Source organism: Salminus brasiliensis, chromosome 25 (assembly GCF_030463535.1).
Source record: "Salminus brasiliensis chromosome 25, fSalBra1.hap2, whole genome shotgun sequence".
NCBI classification, from domain to species: domain Eukaryota; kingdom Metazoa; phylum Chordata; class Actinopteri; order Characiformes; family Bryconidae; genus Salminus; species Salminus brasiliensis.
In genome coordinates, this window is record NC_132902.1 from 3536374 (window position 1) to 3555371 (window position 18998).

Genomic DNA, 18998 nt, shown 5'->3' on the forward strand with positions numbered 1-18998 from the left:
AACCAGGCCTGTTTACAGTGGTGGGGAATGGAACTAGACATCTGAAAAGTTTAGTACCCTATAAACCCCGCCCCCATACAGAAAGTTATTACCTAAAATGCTTATCAAAATGCTTATCAAGACCAGTTTTTGGCCTTAAATGTGTTATAATGTTATATAATATAATGTGACATCGTCTCCCATAAACTTTCATAGAAGAGTTAGCTCTCAGTAGAGCAGTTTTGTGACATGACACAAAACTTATCTTTCGTAGACCCATATATAGTAACTATAGCCACCGCTAGCTGGGTTTCTGTACATCCTCTTTTCAATTTCAGCATTTTAATGGATGGTTTGACGTTTGTATCCAGCATTTGCTGGTAATTTGTGAAATGTATTCCTCCCTTGAAGTATTTCCAATGCCACTGGCTGCAACACAACCCCATGCTTCACAGTTGGCAAGGTGCTCTTTTAATGATTTTCCTACCTTTTTAATCTTGCAGTTCACCGCACTGCCTGGTAGATGGCAGCAGTTACCGGGGACTGCAAGAGGCCCTTTACGTTTAATGGTGAGCGTTTTACTGAAAATAATTAAATAAACAAATTAATAAATCCCATGCTGTGCTATTAAAGTCAGATATTTATAGTCAGAAATGAAGTAGGTTCACACAGACTTCACCCAGTAGAACTATGGATTCTAACTTCAAACAAAAATAATAAAGTAATAGTAAGCAATATTTATTTCTATTTCTATAAAAGTAATATATATATATATATATATATATATATAAAGAAATAAAAATTATGAAATCACTTTAGAACTGTCACTTTAATGAGTAAGCTATGTAGATCTAAATCTTACATGTTATATAAACATGTTTGCTTTCTAACTTTTAAATAAAAATATGTGTTTTTAAAAACAGAGAATTTTTAAAATATTTTATTTTCTTTATTTTATTTGTTTATTATTCTTATCTGCATTTAATGCTACTGTTACCTAAACCCTTGCTAATTTTCTCTCCAAATTGTCAACTGAAATTTTGTTTTTGATCTTAAATGTCAATATTGTCAATATGGTCAAAAAATAATAATTAATAATTTATAACATTTTATTTTAAAAATTCCATAATTTTTGTTTTCTGTTGCCCGGATTATACAACACTTATCTGATCTGCTGTCATAATAATAATAATCAGTAGCAGCAAAAACATTGCATATACATTTTATTTATTTATTTATTTATTTATTTTTACCCAATTTTAGATAGCTATCAAATGCATTTGGAGGAAAGTGCCAGGAGGGCGACCCAGCTCTGATTCATCGGCTGGTAGATTCTCGCGTTGGCCAGCCTCACACTGGGGAGCGAGAGCTAGGCCGATTGTGCTCCCTCTGGCTCCGGCTGCTGATGGTTTAAGCATTTCTTATTCCACAAAGCAGGAAAGGTGAAAAACTCCAACAAACTTTTTTATTAACTCTGAAGACTCACTTAAAAAAAGGACAGAATCTGCTGGACTGTAAACTGTGTTCCAGCACATCTGCAAACATCTCTGGAAGCACAGACCTAGAGGCTACTTCTCACAGAACACCCTCAGCAGGAAACTGCTCTCCTGGTTCGGCTCATGTGTGGAGGGAATGATGACGTACTCTCCAGGAAGCAGCTCGAAGCGCTGGCACACTTCACGCATCGGGTGTTGTTCAGATCTGATGACGGCCCTCATGCGAGACAGCGCTTCAGAACTCAAATGGACGCCCTTGCGACCTGCATACTGAGGATATACACAAGAGTATGTAAACGTGCATCTACACATCTAGAGCGGTGGTCTCCAACCCTCCTCATGGAGATTTGCTTTCATCCAGGCTTCAACTCCAACCCATATCTAAGCACACCCCATTCAGCCAGGTAAGCTTTACAGAAGGCAGTCATCACTTGGATCTGAAGGGCTGGATTAGGCTTGGGCCCAAAGTCTGTGGGAAGGAAGTTCTCCAGAAGCAGGGTTGGAGACCACTCATCTACACTGATGAACATTTTTGTGGTTTCCTGCTCTCAATACCTCAATACCTTCAGCTCAGGAAGGTCTTATAAATTAGCTGATCAGGTGGACCAGGAGTGCTGGGAGCAGGGTAAACACAAAAAAATGTGTCCAGGACAGAAAGTCCTCCAGGTTCAAGGTAAGGAACCACAGATCTAGAGCTATGGTATCGCCAGACCTGGGGATCCAACGCCATGCACAAGTTCAGTTATGTCCTTCCCCAACACAACCTGATCGTCAACCCAGCTCGTCAGGTAATAACTGAATCAAGCCCTTTGGGATGAGCTGTAAAAAGCGAAAGTAAAAGCATCCAGAGATACAGGCAATGTTTGCTTGTACGCACCTCTTTCGGGACCTGAAACACAAACACACACCGGAGAACACTGTTTTTAGCGAGCAATATTAGCACTCAGTCGTGTCACTTAAGAAGGATTAGCCTCATATCTTACCGGATAGATGGCAAAACCGATGTTGCTGAAGTGGCATCCAAGCTGTTTCTGTTTGCGGACGTTTTTCTGCATCAGACCCACGAGTACGGAGCAGGTGCGCGTGCCACCCTGGCCCTTGCTAGACAGTTTTATCAGGAACTGCCGATTAGATCTGAACGTAGCTGGAGAAAGCAGAAAAACTCTATGTAGCAACTGTAGCAAAAAAGAACAGGTTTAGAACTGACCATAAGGGGGTGCTCATGAGGGGCGTCCCATGGGGAGGCCATTTAAGGCACTAAATATCCTCGCAAACCTCAGAACCTCCGAGGTTCCGGCCAATCACCAAAGCCCATGCCGCCCCGGCTGATGAGACTCAACTGGGACCTCCTCCACCCCTACCAGCTCTTTGCAGTGAGGGAGACACCACAGGCCTCCCCCGGCTTCACTCCTTTTGGGCTCTCGGAATCGTGCCATTATTATTACCGGACGCTCTCCAGGGTGCTGAATTGGCCCAAGGCTCCTCAATTCAGAGGCCATGTTGGGGTGCAGCAGAGAAATCATGGTTGGCTAGTGGTTGCTGGTGAACCCCAGCTGAAGGACACCCATGTGAGGCATAACAGGACCTTGGCCGCCCAGACACTAGTCTCTCTCACTAGTCTCACTAATCTCTCTCACTTAAACACCGAGGAGGCCTGGGAGGCCAAGGCTCTCCCAGACTGTCCACAGTATAAGCCCTGCTTCTGCCTTGTCCGGCTATACGCGCCCTCTGCTGACTCGGACAAGTAACTGCAACCCCAAGGATGCCTGAAATGTCTTGAATTTGAACTTGAACATCTGGGTGGCAGGAGTCCTCACTGACTTTTGATGGCATGCATATTATAATTTGTTATTGTAAAGGGCTGGTTGATATTATTTTGGTACCCTCAAACTGCCAAAGGTCCCAGTGGCCAACACGACTGTGGCTTGGAGCATCTGGAATCAGGTTACAGATCTCCAGCTTTGAGTACTGCTCCTTAAAGTCTGTGTATGACATCCTGCAAGAGAGACCAGGAGACAAAAGCACTGGGAATCACAGGCAGAAGGAAGGGGGACATCTTTGACCAATATACTCTTTCTTTAAGAAAACTCACCAGAACTCTCCATCATCTGCACAGTGATTGAGTTTAGCCTTGACCTGTGGCGGGACGCTACTCCACTCTCTGGATCTGAGATAGATGATAAGAGAATCTTCTTAGATATATGAAACAGGTTCTTTAAAACAGGTTCATCCGTCTCTTCTTTAGGACACTGTTCAGTCCTAAATGGATCTGAATATAAAGTCTGATCACAAACACTATCCAATCCTGGACCGGCCTGAGAACAAATAAGATCTAAGTACGAGTGTCATCTAGTCAAAGACAAGTCTAAATACATGTGCTAGCTAGTCCTAAACAAGCCCAATCACAAAGTCTATGCAGTCCATGACAAGTCTGAGTACAAGTTCTATCTAGTCCAAAACCAGTCTAAATCTTATCTGAGGTAGAATTAGTCGAAGTACATGTGCTAGCTAGTCCCAGACCAGGCTGAACACAAATACTATTAAGTCCCAGACAGGTCTGAGTACAAGTGCTAGCTAGTCCAAAACATGTCTAAGTACAAATACCGTCCAATCCTAGAAAAGTCTGAGCACAAGTTCTATCGAGTCCAAGATCAGTCTGAATGCTAATACTATCCTAATACTATCCAAGACAAATCTTAGTACATATGCTACTTAGTCCCAAACAGTTTTGAGTACAGGTGATGTCTAGTATAAGATAAGTCTAAGCTCAAATACTATCTAGTCCAAGACAAGTCTGAGCACAAGTTCTATCTAGTCCAAGATCAGTCTAAATACTAATACTATCTTATCTGAGATAGTATTAGTCGAAGTACATGTGCTAGCTAGTCCAAGACCAGTCTGAGCACAAATACTATCTAGTCCAAGACAGGTCTGAGTACAAGTGCTAGCTAGTCTATACTAGCTATCCAAAACAAGTCTAAGTACATGTGCTAGCTGGTCCAAAACAGGTCTAAGTACAAATATTGTCCAATCCTAGAAAAGTCTGAGCACAAGTTTTCTCTAGTTCAAGACCAGTCTGAATACTAATACTATCTTATCCGAGACAAATCTAAGTACATATGCTATCTAGTCCAAGACAAGTCTGAGCACAAGTTCTATCTAGCCCCAGACAGGTCTGAGTACAAGTGCTGTCTTTTCCAAGACAAGTCTAAGCACAAATACTATCTAGTCCCAGACAGGTCTGAGCATGAGTGCTAGCTAGTCCAATAAAAGTCTGACTACTAATACTATCTAGTCCAAGACAAGCCTGAGTACAAGTTCTGTCTAGTCCAGGACAAGTCTAAGTACAAATACTATCTTATCCAAGACAAGCCTAAGTACATGTGCTTGCTAGTCCAAGACAAGTGTGAGCACAAGTTCTATCTAGTCCCAGACAGGTCTAAGTACAAGTGCTATCTAGTCCAAGGAAGGTATGAGCATTAATACTATCCAATCCTAGACAGGTCTAAGAACAAAAACTATCTAGTCCAAGACAAGACTGAGTACTAATACTATCTAGTCCCAGACAGGTCTAAGGACAAGTGCTAGCTAGTCTGAGTGTTAATACCGTCTTATCCAACACAAGTCTAAGTACATGTGCTAGCTAGTCCAAAACAGGTCTAAGTACAAATTGTCCAATCCTAGAAAAGTCTGAGAACAAATACTTTCTAGCCCAAAACAGGTCTGAGTACAAATACCATCTAGTTCAAGACAAGTCTGATCACATTGTCACATTGTCAAAGACAAGTCTGAGTATGTGTTGTCTAGTCTAAGACAAGTCTGAGCATAAATACTATCCAGTCCCAGACAAGTCTAAACATGAGTACTAGCTAGTCCAATTAAAGTCTGACTACTAATACTATCTAGTCCAAGAGAACAAGCCTGAGTACAAATACTATCTTATCCGAGACAAGTCTAAGTACAAATACTATCTTATCCGAGACAAGTCTAAGTACATGTGCTAGCTAGTCCAAGACAAGTCTAATTACAAATACTGACCAGTCCAAGATAAGTCTGAGTACAAAAACCATGGAGTCTGAGACAAGTGCCAGACGACCCTGACCTGAAAGCAACGCATTGTTCCAGACCGGCCTCAACCACAGTATCACAGTATCCAAATCAGCATGATCCATGATTGGCCAAGAGCCTTACTCATCACTCCAAGCACCGCTCCACTCCTTGTGACCCCAGGGGTTCCTCAGGCGCACCAGCTGCACCTGACCAGCTCCCACATGAACCTACAGCAGAGAAAATCGGCAGAAACTTCCGTCAGTGAGAACAGGAGCTCAATCCTTTAGAACCTGGGTTTCTAATACCGCTGTGCCTGACCTCTACTGCCGCTGTGACGGAGTAGGCATGTCTCTTGACCAGCTGCTCCTTGGTCACTTCCTCCGCCTCGTCCACATGGCCCTGCTCAAAAACGCAACACGTTAGAATGTTAGAGCCCATGTCTACCCAGCAGAACTTCATGCCAGCTTTGGAACTCACGGCTATAGCAGTGCTCAGCAGGGAGCCTCTCTTCAGGGCCCGCTTCATGACCCGAAACAGGTTGGCTGGAGCTTCGCTGAGCTGGTAACGTTCCGAGATGCCTCCGGTGAAGTCCTCAAAGCCTTCAATGGCACACCCCCCTTTCAGAGCCTCGTAGCTGCCGTTCACCCTTGAAGAGCATGGAGATACACTGCCTCAGTCATATTATGTTAAAGAACCAGAGGAACTGGATAGTTGGAGACCACTGACCTATTGGAGCTCATCAGTGTCTCAATACAATCAAACCCTCGCAGCAATGTTTTAACATCAATAAAGACACGACAAGGAGGGGACACACTCCCTATGAATACCCTTAATTCCAGAGGAAACATTGAATGAGCAGATAAGCAGGTGTCCACAAACTTTTTTATAATTACACCCCCTATATATCCCCCACATTTGAGGACACACCTTCTAATGAATGCATTACTAAAAGGCTGGAGATCGTCCAGGTCCCGGGGTCTCGGGGTCCTGCGTCCAGCCCAGATTAGTGAAAGCAGTGTCGGTCATTTAATTATGCACCTGTGAAGAAGTTTTAGAGGACTGTCGCAATTAGGCACTCACTTAGCATAGGCCTTTTCCAGCAGTGCCGTCCAGAACTCATTTCTGTCAGCTGACTGGACGAACAACAGCTTTCCATTTATGGTGGGCAGTTTGTCATCAACGACGACGTCCACCCACTGCCCATACTGCCACAGCTGTAGAGAGAATTAAACCAATCATTATTAAACAATACGCTGCTATTCTGGGTGTCCTCAGCTAGACAGCAGCAGACTCTGACCTGGAAGTGAAAGATCCCAGCGTAGTCCTCCGTAAAGCTCTGTCCTGGGTAAATGACCTGTGCCAGGACATCTTGGTTCAAAGTCAGAGAGGCGATTGCCGCCATCAGCCAGCAGTCACCTGCCGGGATGAAAGCAAATGTCTTGCAGTAAGCTGGATTAGCAGCAGCCTAGATCCCCCATAATACTTCTTCAGTTTGTTGTCAGTATATAACTAGTGACTGTAGAGGTCCAAGTGCTAAAAGCTGCTAAGCCAAATTTGGCAAGGACTGATGTCGTTATCTGGCACACTGGAGCCTCTCAGGCCTCTGGAGTGGCTAAAAGCTAATGCTAGGCCAGCCAAAGTAAGGTCTGATGCCATTATCTGGCACACTGGAGCCTCTCAGGCCTCTGGAGTGGGTAAAAGCTAACGCTAGGCCAACTGAAGCAAGGACTGGTGGCGTTATCTGGCACACTGGAGCCTCTCGGGCCTCTGGAGTGGGTAAAAGCTAACGCTAGGCCAACTGAAGCAAGGACTGGTGGCGTTATCTGGCACACTGGAGCCTCTCGGGCCTCTGGAGTGGCTAAAAGCTAACGCTAGGCCAGCCAAAATAAGGTCTGATGCCATTATCTGGCACACTGGAGCCTCTCAGGCCTCTGGAGTGGCTAAAAGCTAACGCTAGGCCAGCCAAAATAAGGTCTGATGCCATTATCTGGCACACTGGAGCCTCTCAGGCCTCTGGAGTGGGTAAAAGCTAACGCTAGGCCAACTGAAGCAAGGACTGGTGGCGTTATCTGGCACACTGGAGCCTCTCGGGCCTCTGGAGTGGCTAAAAGCTAACGCTAGGCCAGCCAAAATAAGGTCTGATGCCATTATCTGGCACACTGGAGCCTCTCAGGCCTCTGGAGTGGCTAAAAGCTAACGCTAGGCCAGCCAAAATAAGGTCTGATGCCATTATCTGGCACACTGGAGCCTCTCAGGCCTCTGGAGTGGGTAAAAGCTAACGCTAGGCCAACTGAAGCAAGGACTGGTGGCGTTATCTGGCACACTGGAGCCTCATGGGCCTCTGAAAGGACTAAAAGCTAACGCTAGGCCAACTGAAGCAAGGACCGATGTCCTTATCTGGCGCACTAGAGCCTCCGGAGTGGCTAAAAGCTAGTGGTACACCGTTACAGCGGCTTCATGAATGAGTTTACAGTTTACAGTGCTGCAAGTGCCGTTGCGCCTCTGGAATCTGGCCCATATCGCATCTCCTCTGATCTTCAGCATTTATGACATGGCTGCTCAGCTAAATAAACACCAGAGAGCTCCTCAGAACAAAGGCTCTGGCATAACAGGCTCGGGGAGTTTCTGACCGCAGCCTAAGAGCAGGTAGGCGTGTGAGAGTGACTGCAGTTTCTGCCAGCATGAGCCTAAGCTTTCTGTAGATCCACAGATCACTCCGTCACCACTTACCTAGGGACCCTTGGCAGATATCCGTCCTCGTGGCCCCGCCGGCGATGAACTGGGGGTTGGAGCACAGGTCCTGCGCGACACAGTGAGCAGCTGAGCGGACAAACATCTGCTACTGCACTTCCTTTACCTCATAACATGACCTTGGTTAGCCTGACTTTGGCAGCACTTACCCTGGGTCTCATCCATTGCACTCCTGTGGTCTTGGGCGAGGTGGGTCCGAGTTCATCAAAGCCCAAGGACTCGGGGGCAGCAGGGAAAGCAGGGTCACGAAACAGCTGCCCACTACTCAGACACCTGTTCCTCAACACTTGGAAGTCTTGGTCCAGGTACGGAACGGAGGCCCTGGCTCGCACCCTGCCTAAGGTTGAGGCCGTTGTTGACATTTCTCCTCTCAGGAAGGGTGTAAACACTGACAGTGAGGGTTACGGCTTCCAGAAGCGGGTTAAGGGAGTTTGAGTCTCTCCGCCCCCCCGGGCACTTTTTGTCAGGCGGGGTTTGGACGAATTAGGAAGAAGGTAAAAACAGCATACTTTCAGTTGAGCTACGTTCTAGTCTAGAGACTTTAGTGATTTTTAGTACCGTTAAACTTTAATGGGGGTTAGGGGTTGCTGTGGCAACCTAGGTGGTTAAGTGGTTGCTAGGTGATTGCTGGGGCATATGCTATGGCGTCTTGTGTGGTTGCTCAGTTGTCTTTAGTAGATTTTGGAGGAGCATTGCTGTGAGGATTTGATGGCACTGAGCGACACCACCTCACCTCATCCCAGAAGTATTGGACAGAGCACCAGCACCATCATCATTCCAGAGAACACAGTTCTTCCACTGCTCCACAGCTCAATGCTGGGGGTGCTCTATACCCCTCTACTAGCCCACGCCTGGCATTAGGAGGCATGGTGCCAAACGGCTCATGTTGAGTCCTATTCTATTGGCAGTACTTCTCTACAGGGACTAGACAAGCTGTATCTGGGTAATTAAAGTACTTAAAGTAGCTTAATACATTCATTACAAGGGGCTCCCACAAACACAACCCCACAGGAAGGCTAGCAGAAATTAGCGTTATCATACAGGTGTTCATTTCCTCCTTCTTTTGCCAGTGTTTATGAACACTGAACCCAAACTGAAGAGCTAGATCTAGTAATAGTCAGAAGGCCAAGCTTCAAGATTGCTCTTCTTTAGATGATGTGTATAATAATAATTTCTCATTGTAACAAATTCTTCCTAGTTTTTCTAGAGGTAACCTGCACAAATGGAAAAGCAAAGGCCCTAGAATCGAGCCTTGTGGCACTACTAGTAATGGCCCATTACTATCATTTTACTATCCTACTAATAGAACAAAAATAAGGGCCTGTTTGACTCCATTAAACCAAAACACTGGTAGTTAGACGTCGGCTGCCAAGGCTCAATCATATGAATGTCATTAAATATCTAGCCAACATATTTCAAAGAGAAAGAAGAATCTAGAAATAAAATATTATTTAATTGATAAGTTTATTGTTGCAATTTTTAATGACCCTTTTTTTTTGGGGGGGGGGGTGTAAATTTAAGGCTCCAGTCCATTAGTCAGTTTTTGTGGGCCGCCTAAGAGAGAAAACAGTACACCACCATCACCACTACATCACCAGCAGGCTTATTAGAATTACACTGCCCCCCATACTTTTGCAAAAGCAGTTTCTAAAGGCAGCTTTGTTTGCAAGATGCATTTTTATTTGGGCTATATAGTGTCTTGGGCTATTTCAGAATGTACGAAAATGTACCATGTCCAACAAAAACTAACTGCAGATAGCAAAAAGAATGAAATAAATAAAATAAATAAAATAAATATGGAGAGAAAGATTGGTATAGGTATAGTTACAGACTACGGCTCAGAGAAAGAGAGAGAGAGCTAGGGATATGAACTCAAGGTGAAGTAAATGGTCGCTAGCTAGTACAAACTAGAGTCTTGACTTGACGCTTGGCTTGATTTATTGAAAAAGAGGGGTGAGTGGGGGGTGGGGGGCCGTAGGGGGGTGGGTTGAGCAGTGGCTCATTATCGTGAGCTCAAACTGGGCCGTCCGTCAAAGCCGAAATGGGGAATGTGTCAAAAAAACAGCGCTGGCAGCCACTAGCTTAGGGTTGGGTGTTTGTATCGGGAATGTTTTGGTTCATCACATTACAACATTATACATATATAAAGTATAATTATATTATATATTATTAAAGTGTATGTTTTTCTGTATTTATATGTATAATTAAACAGACATAGATCCCCATCATTGAGGATTGGAGGACGTCTACTTCTCAGAGAACACTCTCAGCAGGAAACTGCCCTCGTGGTCCGGCTCAAAGGTGGAGGGGATGATGACGTACTCTCCGAGCGGCAGTTTAAAGCGCTCACACACTTCGCGAGAGTTGATGAAGCTGCTTTTCGCCACCGGCTTCAGGCGCTGCAGATGATCGGGGCCCAGGTGGACATCCTTGCGGCCCTTACGCTGCAACACAGGCAAAAACACAGGGATGCGCAACAGGTTAAGCACACACACGGACGGGCATTTGTTTACATCTGCGATAAAATAAATACAAAATAAATGATCGGGCCCAGAGGGATCCTCGCCGCATCCACTCCATCGTCCTGTGTGCACATACACACCTCGACTGGAACCTGCAACACAAACACAGAGAAAACACCAGATCACTACAATACAAGACTGACACCCCCCCCCCCCCCCCCGCCCTTTAAGACCACCATAAAGTAAACAGGCCTAGAAACCACAGCCCTCACCAATGACCAGATTACCCAAGCAAGAAACAGTAGTGGTGGTGGTGGTACCTTGTAGATGGCGAAGCCAATGAAGTTGTAGCCATGTCCCAAATCTCTCTCGCTGCGCCCACCTTTCTGCATCAGACCCACGAGGACAGAGCATTCTCCGTCATTGTCCCTGTCATTCATGTGGTCAAGTTTTATCCCAAACTGGGGGTTCGAGCTGAATGTAGCTGGAGGAAACAGAAACGGCATCAGAGCCACCTACTGTACGGCTAGTTTAGCCAGGCTGCAACTGTCTAGTCCCCAGGGTGAAATCCCCAGGTGGTTGATGGCTATGATGTTGCTAGGATACTTCGACTGGGATGGTTTGGAAATACTGTAAAATGAGAAAAGAAAGGGGACCAAGAATAGAACCCTGCGGAACACCCTGACCAACACGATGCATTTTAGCAACACGGTCAGCAGTGGTGAGGTTCTAACAGTACTTCTAGGGTTTCTAATAAAGTGGCAAAGGATTGTGTGAGTGCGTATGAGCGACAGGCACCTGGGTTATTACCGCAGCCCCCGGCTGTGGAGCCCACCTTCCAGCTGCCCTCGAACTGGTAAAAGTTCCAGCTTTGCACCTCCTCACAGCTAGAAGCGTCTGGAGTCAGGTTGCAGATCTCTACCACAGAGTACCGTTGCACAAAGTCTGAGTACGCCATCCTGGAGAAGAGAGGGACGGAGACGGAGACAGTGTCAGAGACGGAGACGGAGGTTGGTTCCATACAGAACCATGATTGAGCATGAAGAACCTTCCAAAAAAAAAAAGCCCTTTACATTAGTTACAGTAGAACGGCAATGAGGGCTAGTGGGGGGGGGGGGGGGGGGGGCAATTATAGGGGGACCAAGCACTTTTGGACACGTTGGACAGCTACGATGCACAAAATCGCACCTACAATCGATACACACGTGTGTGTGTGTGAGGTGTGATGGGTAATTAGTGAATGCGTCTCCATGCTACACTGATTAATCTTACCAGAACTCTCCGTCATCAGCTGAGTGGTCCAGTTTACCTTTTTCCTCCGGCAAGACAAGATCCCACTCTTTGGAGCTGAAGAAGATGGTCAGAGTGGTGTATTAGAAATGTGCCATTGTCTCACACACACACACACACACACACACACATACCACAACCTTAGCACCACCTGCCGCCACAACTGATCTGACCATGGACTCCACAAGACCTCTGGCAGGCCCCTTTAAATCTGTGGCTATTTCTGTTACTGTGCCTTTAAGACTGCTCTATGCAAATGAGCTCTGCTCTAATGGGCTGGCCTCCTTTAATGATGAGCACTCCTCATAACTTCAGCAGGAGTGCTTCGGGCGGGGCTGATTTTTGAACATTTCGCTTGTAGGTTGAACCAAACAAATATATGCAAATTAGTTGAGTTGAGTTTTTATGACATCACAAACACAAGGATTGGGTACGTCCCAATAGTGTACCGAACACTAACACCGCCTAGGTTTTGAGTAAGAAGTACGTAGTGCAGATAATCGTCTGAAAGTTGAGTATACTTAAATATCTGAGATATATACTCCCACAATGCAATGCAAAATGGAAAGGGAGGAGCTAATCACGTTTCTCCATACAATTATTCGGAAAAATGGCGGATAGCGATAACCTTAAGTGCAACGACGACAGCATAAGAAGAACCTGCGGTGACGTGTGTTGGCATGGCAACATTGCATCACTTCCTGTTACTAGAAAAGGGCACTATTAAGGTTAGCATACAGTCTATTCCGTATAGTATTAGTGTGTAGTGCGCATTTGGGACGCAGCCATTGTCTATGCAGTGTCTATGTATGGGCTGGGGAATGAACAGTGCATACATACTGCACAAATGTCCATATATGCAAATATATATCCCAATATGCAAATATACCAGCCTGATTTGAATACATTAAATAAATTGAATTTGAATTTGCATATCTCCAACCCGTTCAGGGTTTAACTCCCTTGCCCTAAAAGTATAGCTAATGTTTTAGCTATACTTGATACTTTATACATGAGACAACCAATCAGAACACAGCTCATTAACATATCTCAACTTGAGTCACATGATGACTTTTTTTATATATATATTTCTACCAAAATCCAATCAAAAACCAGTCCAGACTGAAACACTCATTCTTAAAGCTTACAAGCAGTGTTTCAGTCTGGACACATTTATGAATGAGGCCAACCAATCAGAACAGAGCTCATTAACATAAAATCCTAAAAACATTTAGGATCTGGAACCTTTAAACCACCTAAAAATAACTCAAATAATATAAAATAAACAAAAAATTCATTGACGGCTCACCCATCACTCCAAGCGCCGTTCCACTCCATGTGACCCCACGGGTTCCTGAGACGCACCAGCTCCACTGGACTCTCACTCATGTGAACCTACAGACACAGCGGTGAGTGCCCCCTCTACAGTCCCCACGACACACTGCAGTTCAGAAACTACTGCAAGATCAGGTGACATTATTTACAGGAAAAGTAGCTGGTCAGCCAAGACAGGTCTGGTGTCCAGATTTAGCTTCTTTAGGTGTTTTAATTGAAGCTACGGCAGTAATGCTGCCAACAATCAGTGAAAGATTTGATTTTATAAGCACAACTGTCCAAAAGAACCATAGCAACTGCCTGAAATGCCACAGCAACCACCTTGCAACTATCTAGGAACACCATATCAACCAATTTAGCAACACCATAGCACCCACCTGGGATTCCGTAGCAACCGCCTTGCAACGACATAGCAACCTCCAGGCAACACCGTAGCAACTGTCTGACATACCACAGCAACCACCTTGCAACACTATAGCAACTATCTAGGGACACCATATCAACCACTTTAGCAACATCACAGCAACCACTTGCTATACCGTAGCAACTGCCTTGCAACACTATAGCAACCACTAGGCAACACCCTAGCAACTGCCTGATTTACTATGGCAGCCACTGTGCAACACCGCAGCAACGGCCTAAAATTCCATAGGAGCCACCTTGCAACACTAAAGCAACCATCAAGCAACCACCCAGCATCCACTACGGCAGCCATGTAGCAACACCACAGCAACCCCCTAGCAACGCCATAGCAGCCATGTGGGATACCTGCCTGGCACTACAACCACTGCCTAAAATACTATAAAAAGAGCAACACCATAGCAACCACCTAGCATCCACTATAGCAGTCATCTAGCAAACGCTAAGCGACACCATGGCATAGAATAGAATACTATAGCAACCACCTAGCAACACCATAGCAACCACCTAGCATTCACTATAGCAACCTTCTATCAACCACTAAACAACATCACAGCAACTGTCTAGCAACACCACAGCAGACATGCGGGATACATGTCTGGCAACACTGTAGCGACCACTAAGCAACAGCAATTACAGCCACTGCCTAAAAAATGATAAATGGCTATAAAACAACCTGGGTTACCATAGCAACTGCCAAGCAACATCCTAGCAACCAATATGTAACAACCAGTAAGAACTTGAAAATACCATAGCAACCACTCAACAGCATCACTCAACTTCTAACCAAATTTGAGGGCAAGAGCACATGTCATAATACCGGCTAGCAGGGTTAGCTCAGGCTAATCCAGGCTAACTTTTGCCTGAGGGTCCTCGGGGCGGTAAATTCAGACGGGGTGTGAGGTTAGGGAAGCTAACACAGCTAGCGAGACGAACTTGAGGCTGACCTCTTCTGCTCCGGTGATGGAATAGGCGTGGGTCGTCACCAGATGCTCTTTGGTCTTGGCCTCCTTTTCGTTTGCTGTGCTGGGCTGCTCAGAAACAGAAACGAAACTCACTGGCCACTTTATCAGAAACACCTGCTTCATACTTCCACTTACTGGCCACTTTATTAGAAACACATAACTCATACTTGCACTTGCTGACCACTTTATCAGAAACACCTACCTTGCGCTTCTACTCACTGGCCACTTTATTAGAAACCCCCACTTTGCACCTCCACCGGCTGGCCACTATATTAGAAACTCCCACCTTGCATCTGCTCTCACTGGCCACTTTATTTGAAACCCCACCTTGCACCTCCACTCGCTGGCCACTTTATTAGAAACCCCCACCTTGCACCTCCACCGGCTGGCCACTATATTAGAAACTCCCACCTTGCGTCTGCTCTCACTGGCCACTTTATTTGAAACCCCACCTTGCACCTCCACTTGCTGGCCACTTTATTAGAACCCCCACCTTGCGTCTCCTCTGGCTGGCCACTATATTAGAAACGCCACCTTGCACCTCCACTGGCTGGCCACTATATTAGAAACGCCACCTTGCGCCTCCACTCGCTGGCCACTTTATTAGAAACACATACCTCATACTTGCATTTGCCGGTCACTTTATTAGAAACCCCCACCTTGCGCCTCCACTCGTTGGCCACTTTATTAGAAACACCTACCTTGCGACTGCTCTCACCGGCCACTTTATTTGAAACACCTACCTTGCGACTGCTCTCACTGGCCACTTTATTTGAAACACCCACCTTGCGCATTCACTCGCTGGCCACTTTATTAGAAACCCCCACCTTGCGCCTGCTCTCAATGGCCACTTTATTAGAAACCCCCACCTTGCGCCTGCTCTCACTGGCCACTTTATTAGAAACCCCCACCTTGCGCCTGCTCTCACTGGCCACTTTATAAGAAACACCTACCTTGCACTTCCACTCACTGGCCACTTTATTAGAACCCCCACCTTGCACCTCCACTCGTTGGCCACTTTATTAGAAACACCTACCTTGCGCATTCACTCACTGGCCACTTTATTAGAAACCTCACCTTGCGCTTCCACTCACTGGCCACTTTATTGGAAACACCTACCTTGCACATTCACTCACTGGCCACTTAATTAGAAACCCCACCTTGCACCTCCACTCGCTGGCCACTTTATAAGAAACACCTACCTTATGCTGCCACTTTATTAGAAACACCCACGTTGCACCCCTACTCAGTTGGTCCGTTTGTGACCACAGCAGTGGACAGAGGAGGACTGACCCAGACTTTCTCTAACCGTACACCAACAAGGTGGAGCCACACAGGAGAGGTTTCTAATAAAGTGGGCAGTTGGTGAAGCCATACTCACAGATATAGAGCTGCTGAGCAGAGACCCCCGACTCAGTGCTTTCCTCATGATGCTGAACAGGCCCGGAGGGGCCGCGGTCAGCTTGTAGCGCTCGGCGATGCCTCCGGTGAAGTCCTCGAAGCCTTCCGTTGCCAAGCCTCCAGAAAGAGCCTCGTAGCTGCCGTTCACCCTGCAGAGCAAGACCCTCTGAGACCACGTCGCCTCCACAGCACCACAGCTACAGCTGTGCCCACACATACACACACACACAGGTCACACTCACTTAGCATAGGCCTTCTCCAGCAGAGGGCTCCAGAACTCATTGTTCTCCACTGAGTGGACGAACAGCAGCTTCCCTTGTCTGGTGGGCAGCAAGTCATCAATGACAACGTCCACCCACCTCCCGTACTGCCACAGCTGGGGAGAGCAAGGTTCACTTTATGAGGTCCACCTGCTTAACGGGTCCACCCTGTAGCCCATCTGGTGCTGCATTGGGTGGCTAACACAGATTAGCATCAGCAGATGGACTACAGCTTGGTCAGGCTGGTCAGCCTCAGCCAATATACTCATCTAGCTCTAAATGTGTTTCAAATACAAGCACTGTGTGGACAAAAGTATTTGGACACCTGCTCATTTATCCTTCTTTTCAACAGCTGAATGAATTCGTCAGTAAGGGGGTGTCCACAAATATTTGGACAGCTAGTAAACATTACCTGGAAATGAAAGATGCCAGCGTAGTCGTCGGTAAAGTTCTGCTCTGGGTGAATCACGCGTGCCAGAATGTCTTTGTCCAGAGTCAGAGAGGCGATAGCCGCCATCAGCCAGCAGTCACCTGCCAAGGTCAGAGGTCACAACACTGGGTTAGGCTCAGAACTGCCAGCTGGTTCGATTTACAGGTACACACAGAATAGGTAAAGAAGATTGGAGGCCATTTAGACCTTTAAGCAGCTCGTCGCCCTCAAACATCTCCATCATACACATGGATCTCAATGGAAGCAAAAGTTTGATCAGAAATGAATTATTAAACTATTCTATTTTTTTTATTTATATTTTATAATAATATTATCTTTTAATATATTATATTATATAACATATATTTTATATGTTTTTACATACATATTTTATTTGTAATAAAAAATGTATTTACATTTAAAAATATATAATAAATATGACATTATTTATACTTGTTTTTCTGCTTTCTTAAATTATGATTTACATCAAATGTATATAAAATCACAATAATTATCTATAAATAAACAAGCAGATTATAATCAAAATAATAATTCTTGGTCCGTGCTAATAATTTATATTTTATTTTTCTTTGTAATTTTAGCCAAAAATTTCATTACTTTTATACTTATAGCATTTTTATAATAATGTGTACACTGTAAAAAATAAAAACAATGTAATAAAAACTAACAACCAAAAAACATAAAATGTAAGTCAAATATCCTTGATATTTTATGAGTGTACATTTTATTATTAATAATAATAATAATAATAATAATAATAATTTAATGTATTATTATTATTATAAATGTAATAATACATTTACAGAAGTTTTCTGCAGAGAAACACTATTATTTTACAGACCATCATCATTATAAACATCATTATAATATATTTATATAATATTATTAATACCAATTATTATTATTTATATTATAATCTTTTTTAATACTACTATTTTTCAAGCCTTCAAGCCCACTTCAAGTGTTTAGCCATAATTGACTGAAATGCTAGCATAAAATGCTACAACCCCCTTGTTGGAGGCACTGCTCTGGCAAACTCACCCAGCACTCCTTGGCAAATGTCGGTCCTTGTAGCTCCATCCACGATGAACTGCGGGTCTGAGCACAGGTCCTGAAACACAGCAGGCCGGGAGCTACTGCCTTATTCTTTTCCATCTGATAGCAAGCAACAGAAAGGCTAGAAAAACACCGAGCAGCCATAACATTAAAACCAGCATTGGCTATCTGGTTCTAGTGGCACCTGTCATGAGGTGGGATCAGCGACAGGGTCATGGGCACCCATGGATCATGGATTGATGCTCATGGAGGCCCCACCTGCTAAAGGATCTTGGTGCCAGATACTGCGGGACACCTGCAGAGCTCTTGTGGAGTCCATGCTTAGATGGGTCATTTGAGAAGGAATCTACTAGTATTAGACAGGTGGTTTTAATGTAATGGCTAGTGTTGCTAAAGACTACTGCATGTAGCACATAAGCTTTTATCCGGATGGGTTCCCAGACAAGCATTAATTAAGCCCAGTCTTGGACTACAGAGCATGACCCTTATGTCATGTAGATGACATGTAGCCTTACAAATGCTTTCCCCTTACTAAACCCGAAGCACATTTACAATGGAGGTCAATGGACACTTGCTTTAGCACCTTCCCATTGGCTTCCATTGACCCCAGCAGCAGACGGAGATTAGGCTAAAACACTCACCTTGGGCCTCTTCCACTCCACTCCCCTGGCCTTGACAGAGGTTGGCCCGAGCTCCTTGAAGCCTAGAGATCTGGGTCCAGCCGGGAAATTCGGGTCAGTGAAGAGCACCCCCTCTTTCAAGCACTGTTTCCTCAGTGCCTCAAAGTCTTGGTTTAGATGCACGCCGGTGTTGGAGGCAGCGGTCCCGTCCATGGCTGAACATAAAGCCCCTCCCATTTTTGGGGGGATCTTCAGCTGAGAGTGGCCCAAAGACGTTCTCGGCAGGTTTCTGAAGTTTGGGGAAACTTGCCAATTTTACTCTGCAGCGGAGTGTTCAGACTTAGTCTGATCCATCTGACACCTCCGGGCCTCAGCGAGGGTGATAGCCAAAGTCATGGTCGGCTTATTTTGCATAGACTCACACTTAGAAGGTTTATCAGAAGAGCCTCTGTATGTTCAGGA

General features: G+C 45.2%; 2 protein-coding genes across 2 annotated transcripts; both read right to left on the reverse strand.

Annotated features, from left to right (window-relative positions):
• Positions 1–1547: 1547 nt before the first annotated feature.
• Positions 1548–8638, reverse strand: LOC140548284 (calpain-2 catalytic subunit-like). Its single transcript, XM_072671802.1, has 12 exons — positions 8426–8638; positions 8256–8325; positions 6823–6941; positions 6606–6739; positions 6003–6171; positions 5844–5924; positions 5667–5752; positions 3568–3642; positions 3359–3471; positions 2459–2619; positions 2353–2364; positions 1548–1745 (listed from the first exon to the last, which is right to left on the reverse strand). Exons 1-12 carry the CDS (start codon positions 8636–8638, stop codon positions 1548–1550), a joined length of 1431 nt encoding a protein of 476 aa, XP_072527903.1.
• A 1884-nt stretch (positions 8639–10522) lies between these two features.
• On the reverse strand, positions 10523–18773 carry LOC140547786 (calpain-2 catalytic subunit-like). The gene is made up of 12 exons (XM_072670976.1): positions 18558–18773; positions 17902–17971; positions 16822–16940; positions 16392–16525; positions 16130–16298; positions 14731–14814; positions 13338–13423; positions 12011–12085; positions 11537–11697; positions 11059–11222; positions 10879–10890; positions 10523–10720 (listed from the first exon to the last, which is right to left on the reverse strand). The coding sequence occupies exons 1-12, from the start codon at positions 18771–18773 to the stop codon at positions 10523–10525; spliced, it is 1488 nt and encodes a 495-aa protein (XP_072527077.1).
• Between the last annotated feature and the right edge of the window lie 225 nt (positions 18774–18998).

Excerpts from the sequence above, each read along its gene's own strand:
- LOC140548284 (XM_072671802.1), bottom strand. The coding sequence starts at position 8,638 with ATGTCAACAACGGCCTCAACCTTAGGCAGGGTGCGAGCCAGGGCCTCC. Across the intron at positions 8,326-8,425 it reads TGCAATGGATGAGACCCAGG|GACCTGTGCTCCAACCCCCA; the intron begins GTAAGTGCTGCC and ends TGTGTCGCGCAG. Across the intron at positions 6,172-6,605 it reads CTGGAAAAGGCCTATGCTAA|GGTGAACGGCAGCTACGAGG; the intron begins GTGAGTGCCTAA and ends ATGCTCTTCAAG.
- LOC140547786 (XM_072670976.1), bottom strand. The coding sequence starts at position 18,773 with ATGGGAGGGGCTTTATGTTCAGCCATGGACGGGACCGCTGCCTCCAAC. Across the intron at positions 14,815-16,129 it reads TGCTCAGCAGCTCTATATCT|CCCAGCACAGCAAACGAAAA; the intron begins GTGAGTATGGCT and ends GTTTCTGAGCAG. Across the intron at positions 12,086-13,337 it reads AACGGCGCTTGGAGTGATGG|CTCCAAAGAGTGGGATCTTG; the intron begins GTGAGCCGTCAA and ends CATCTTCTTCAG.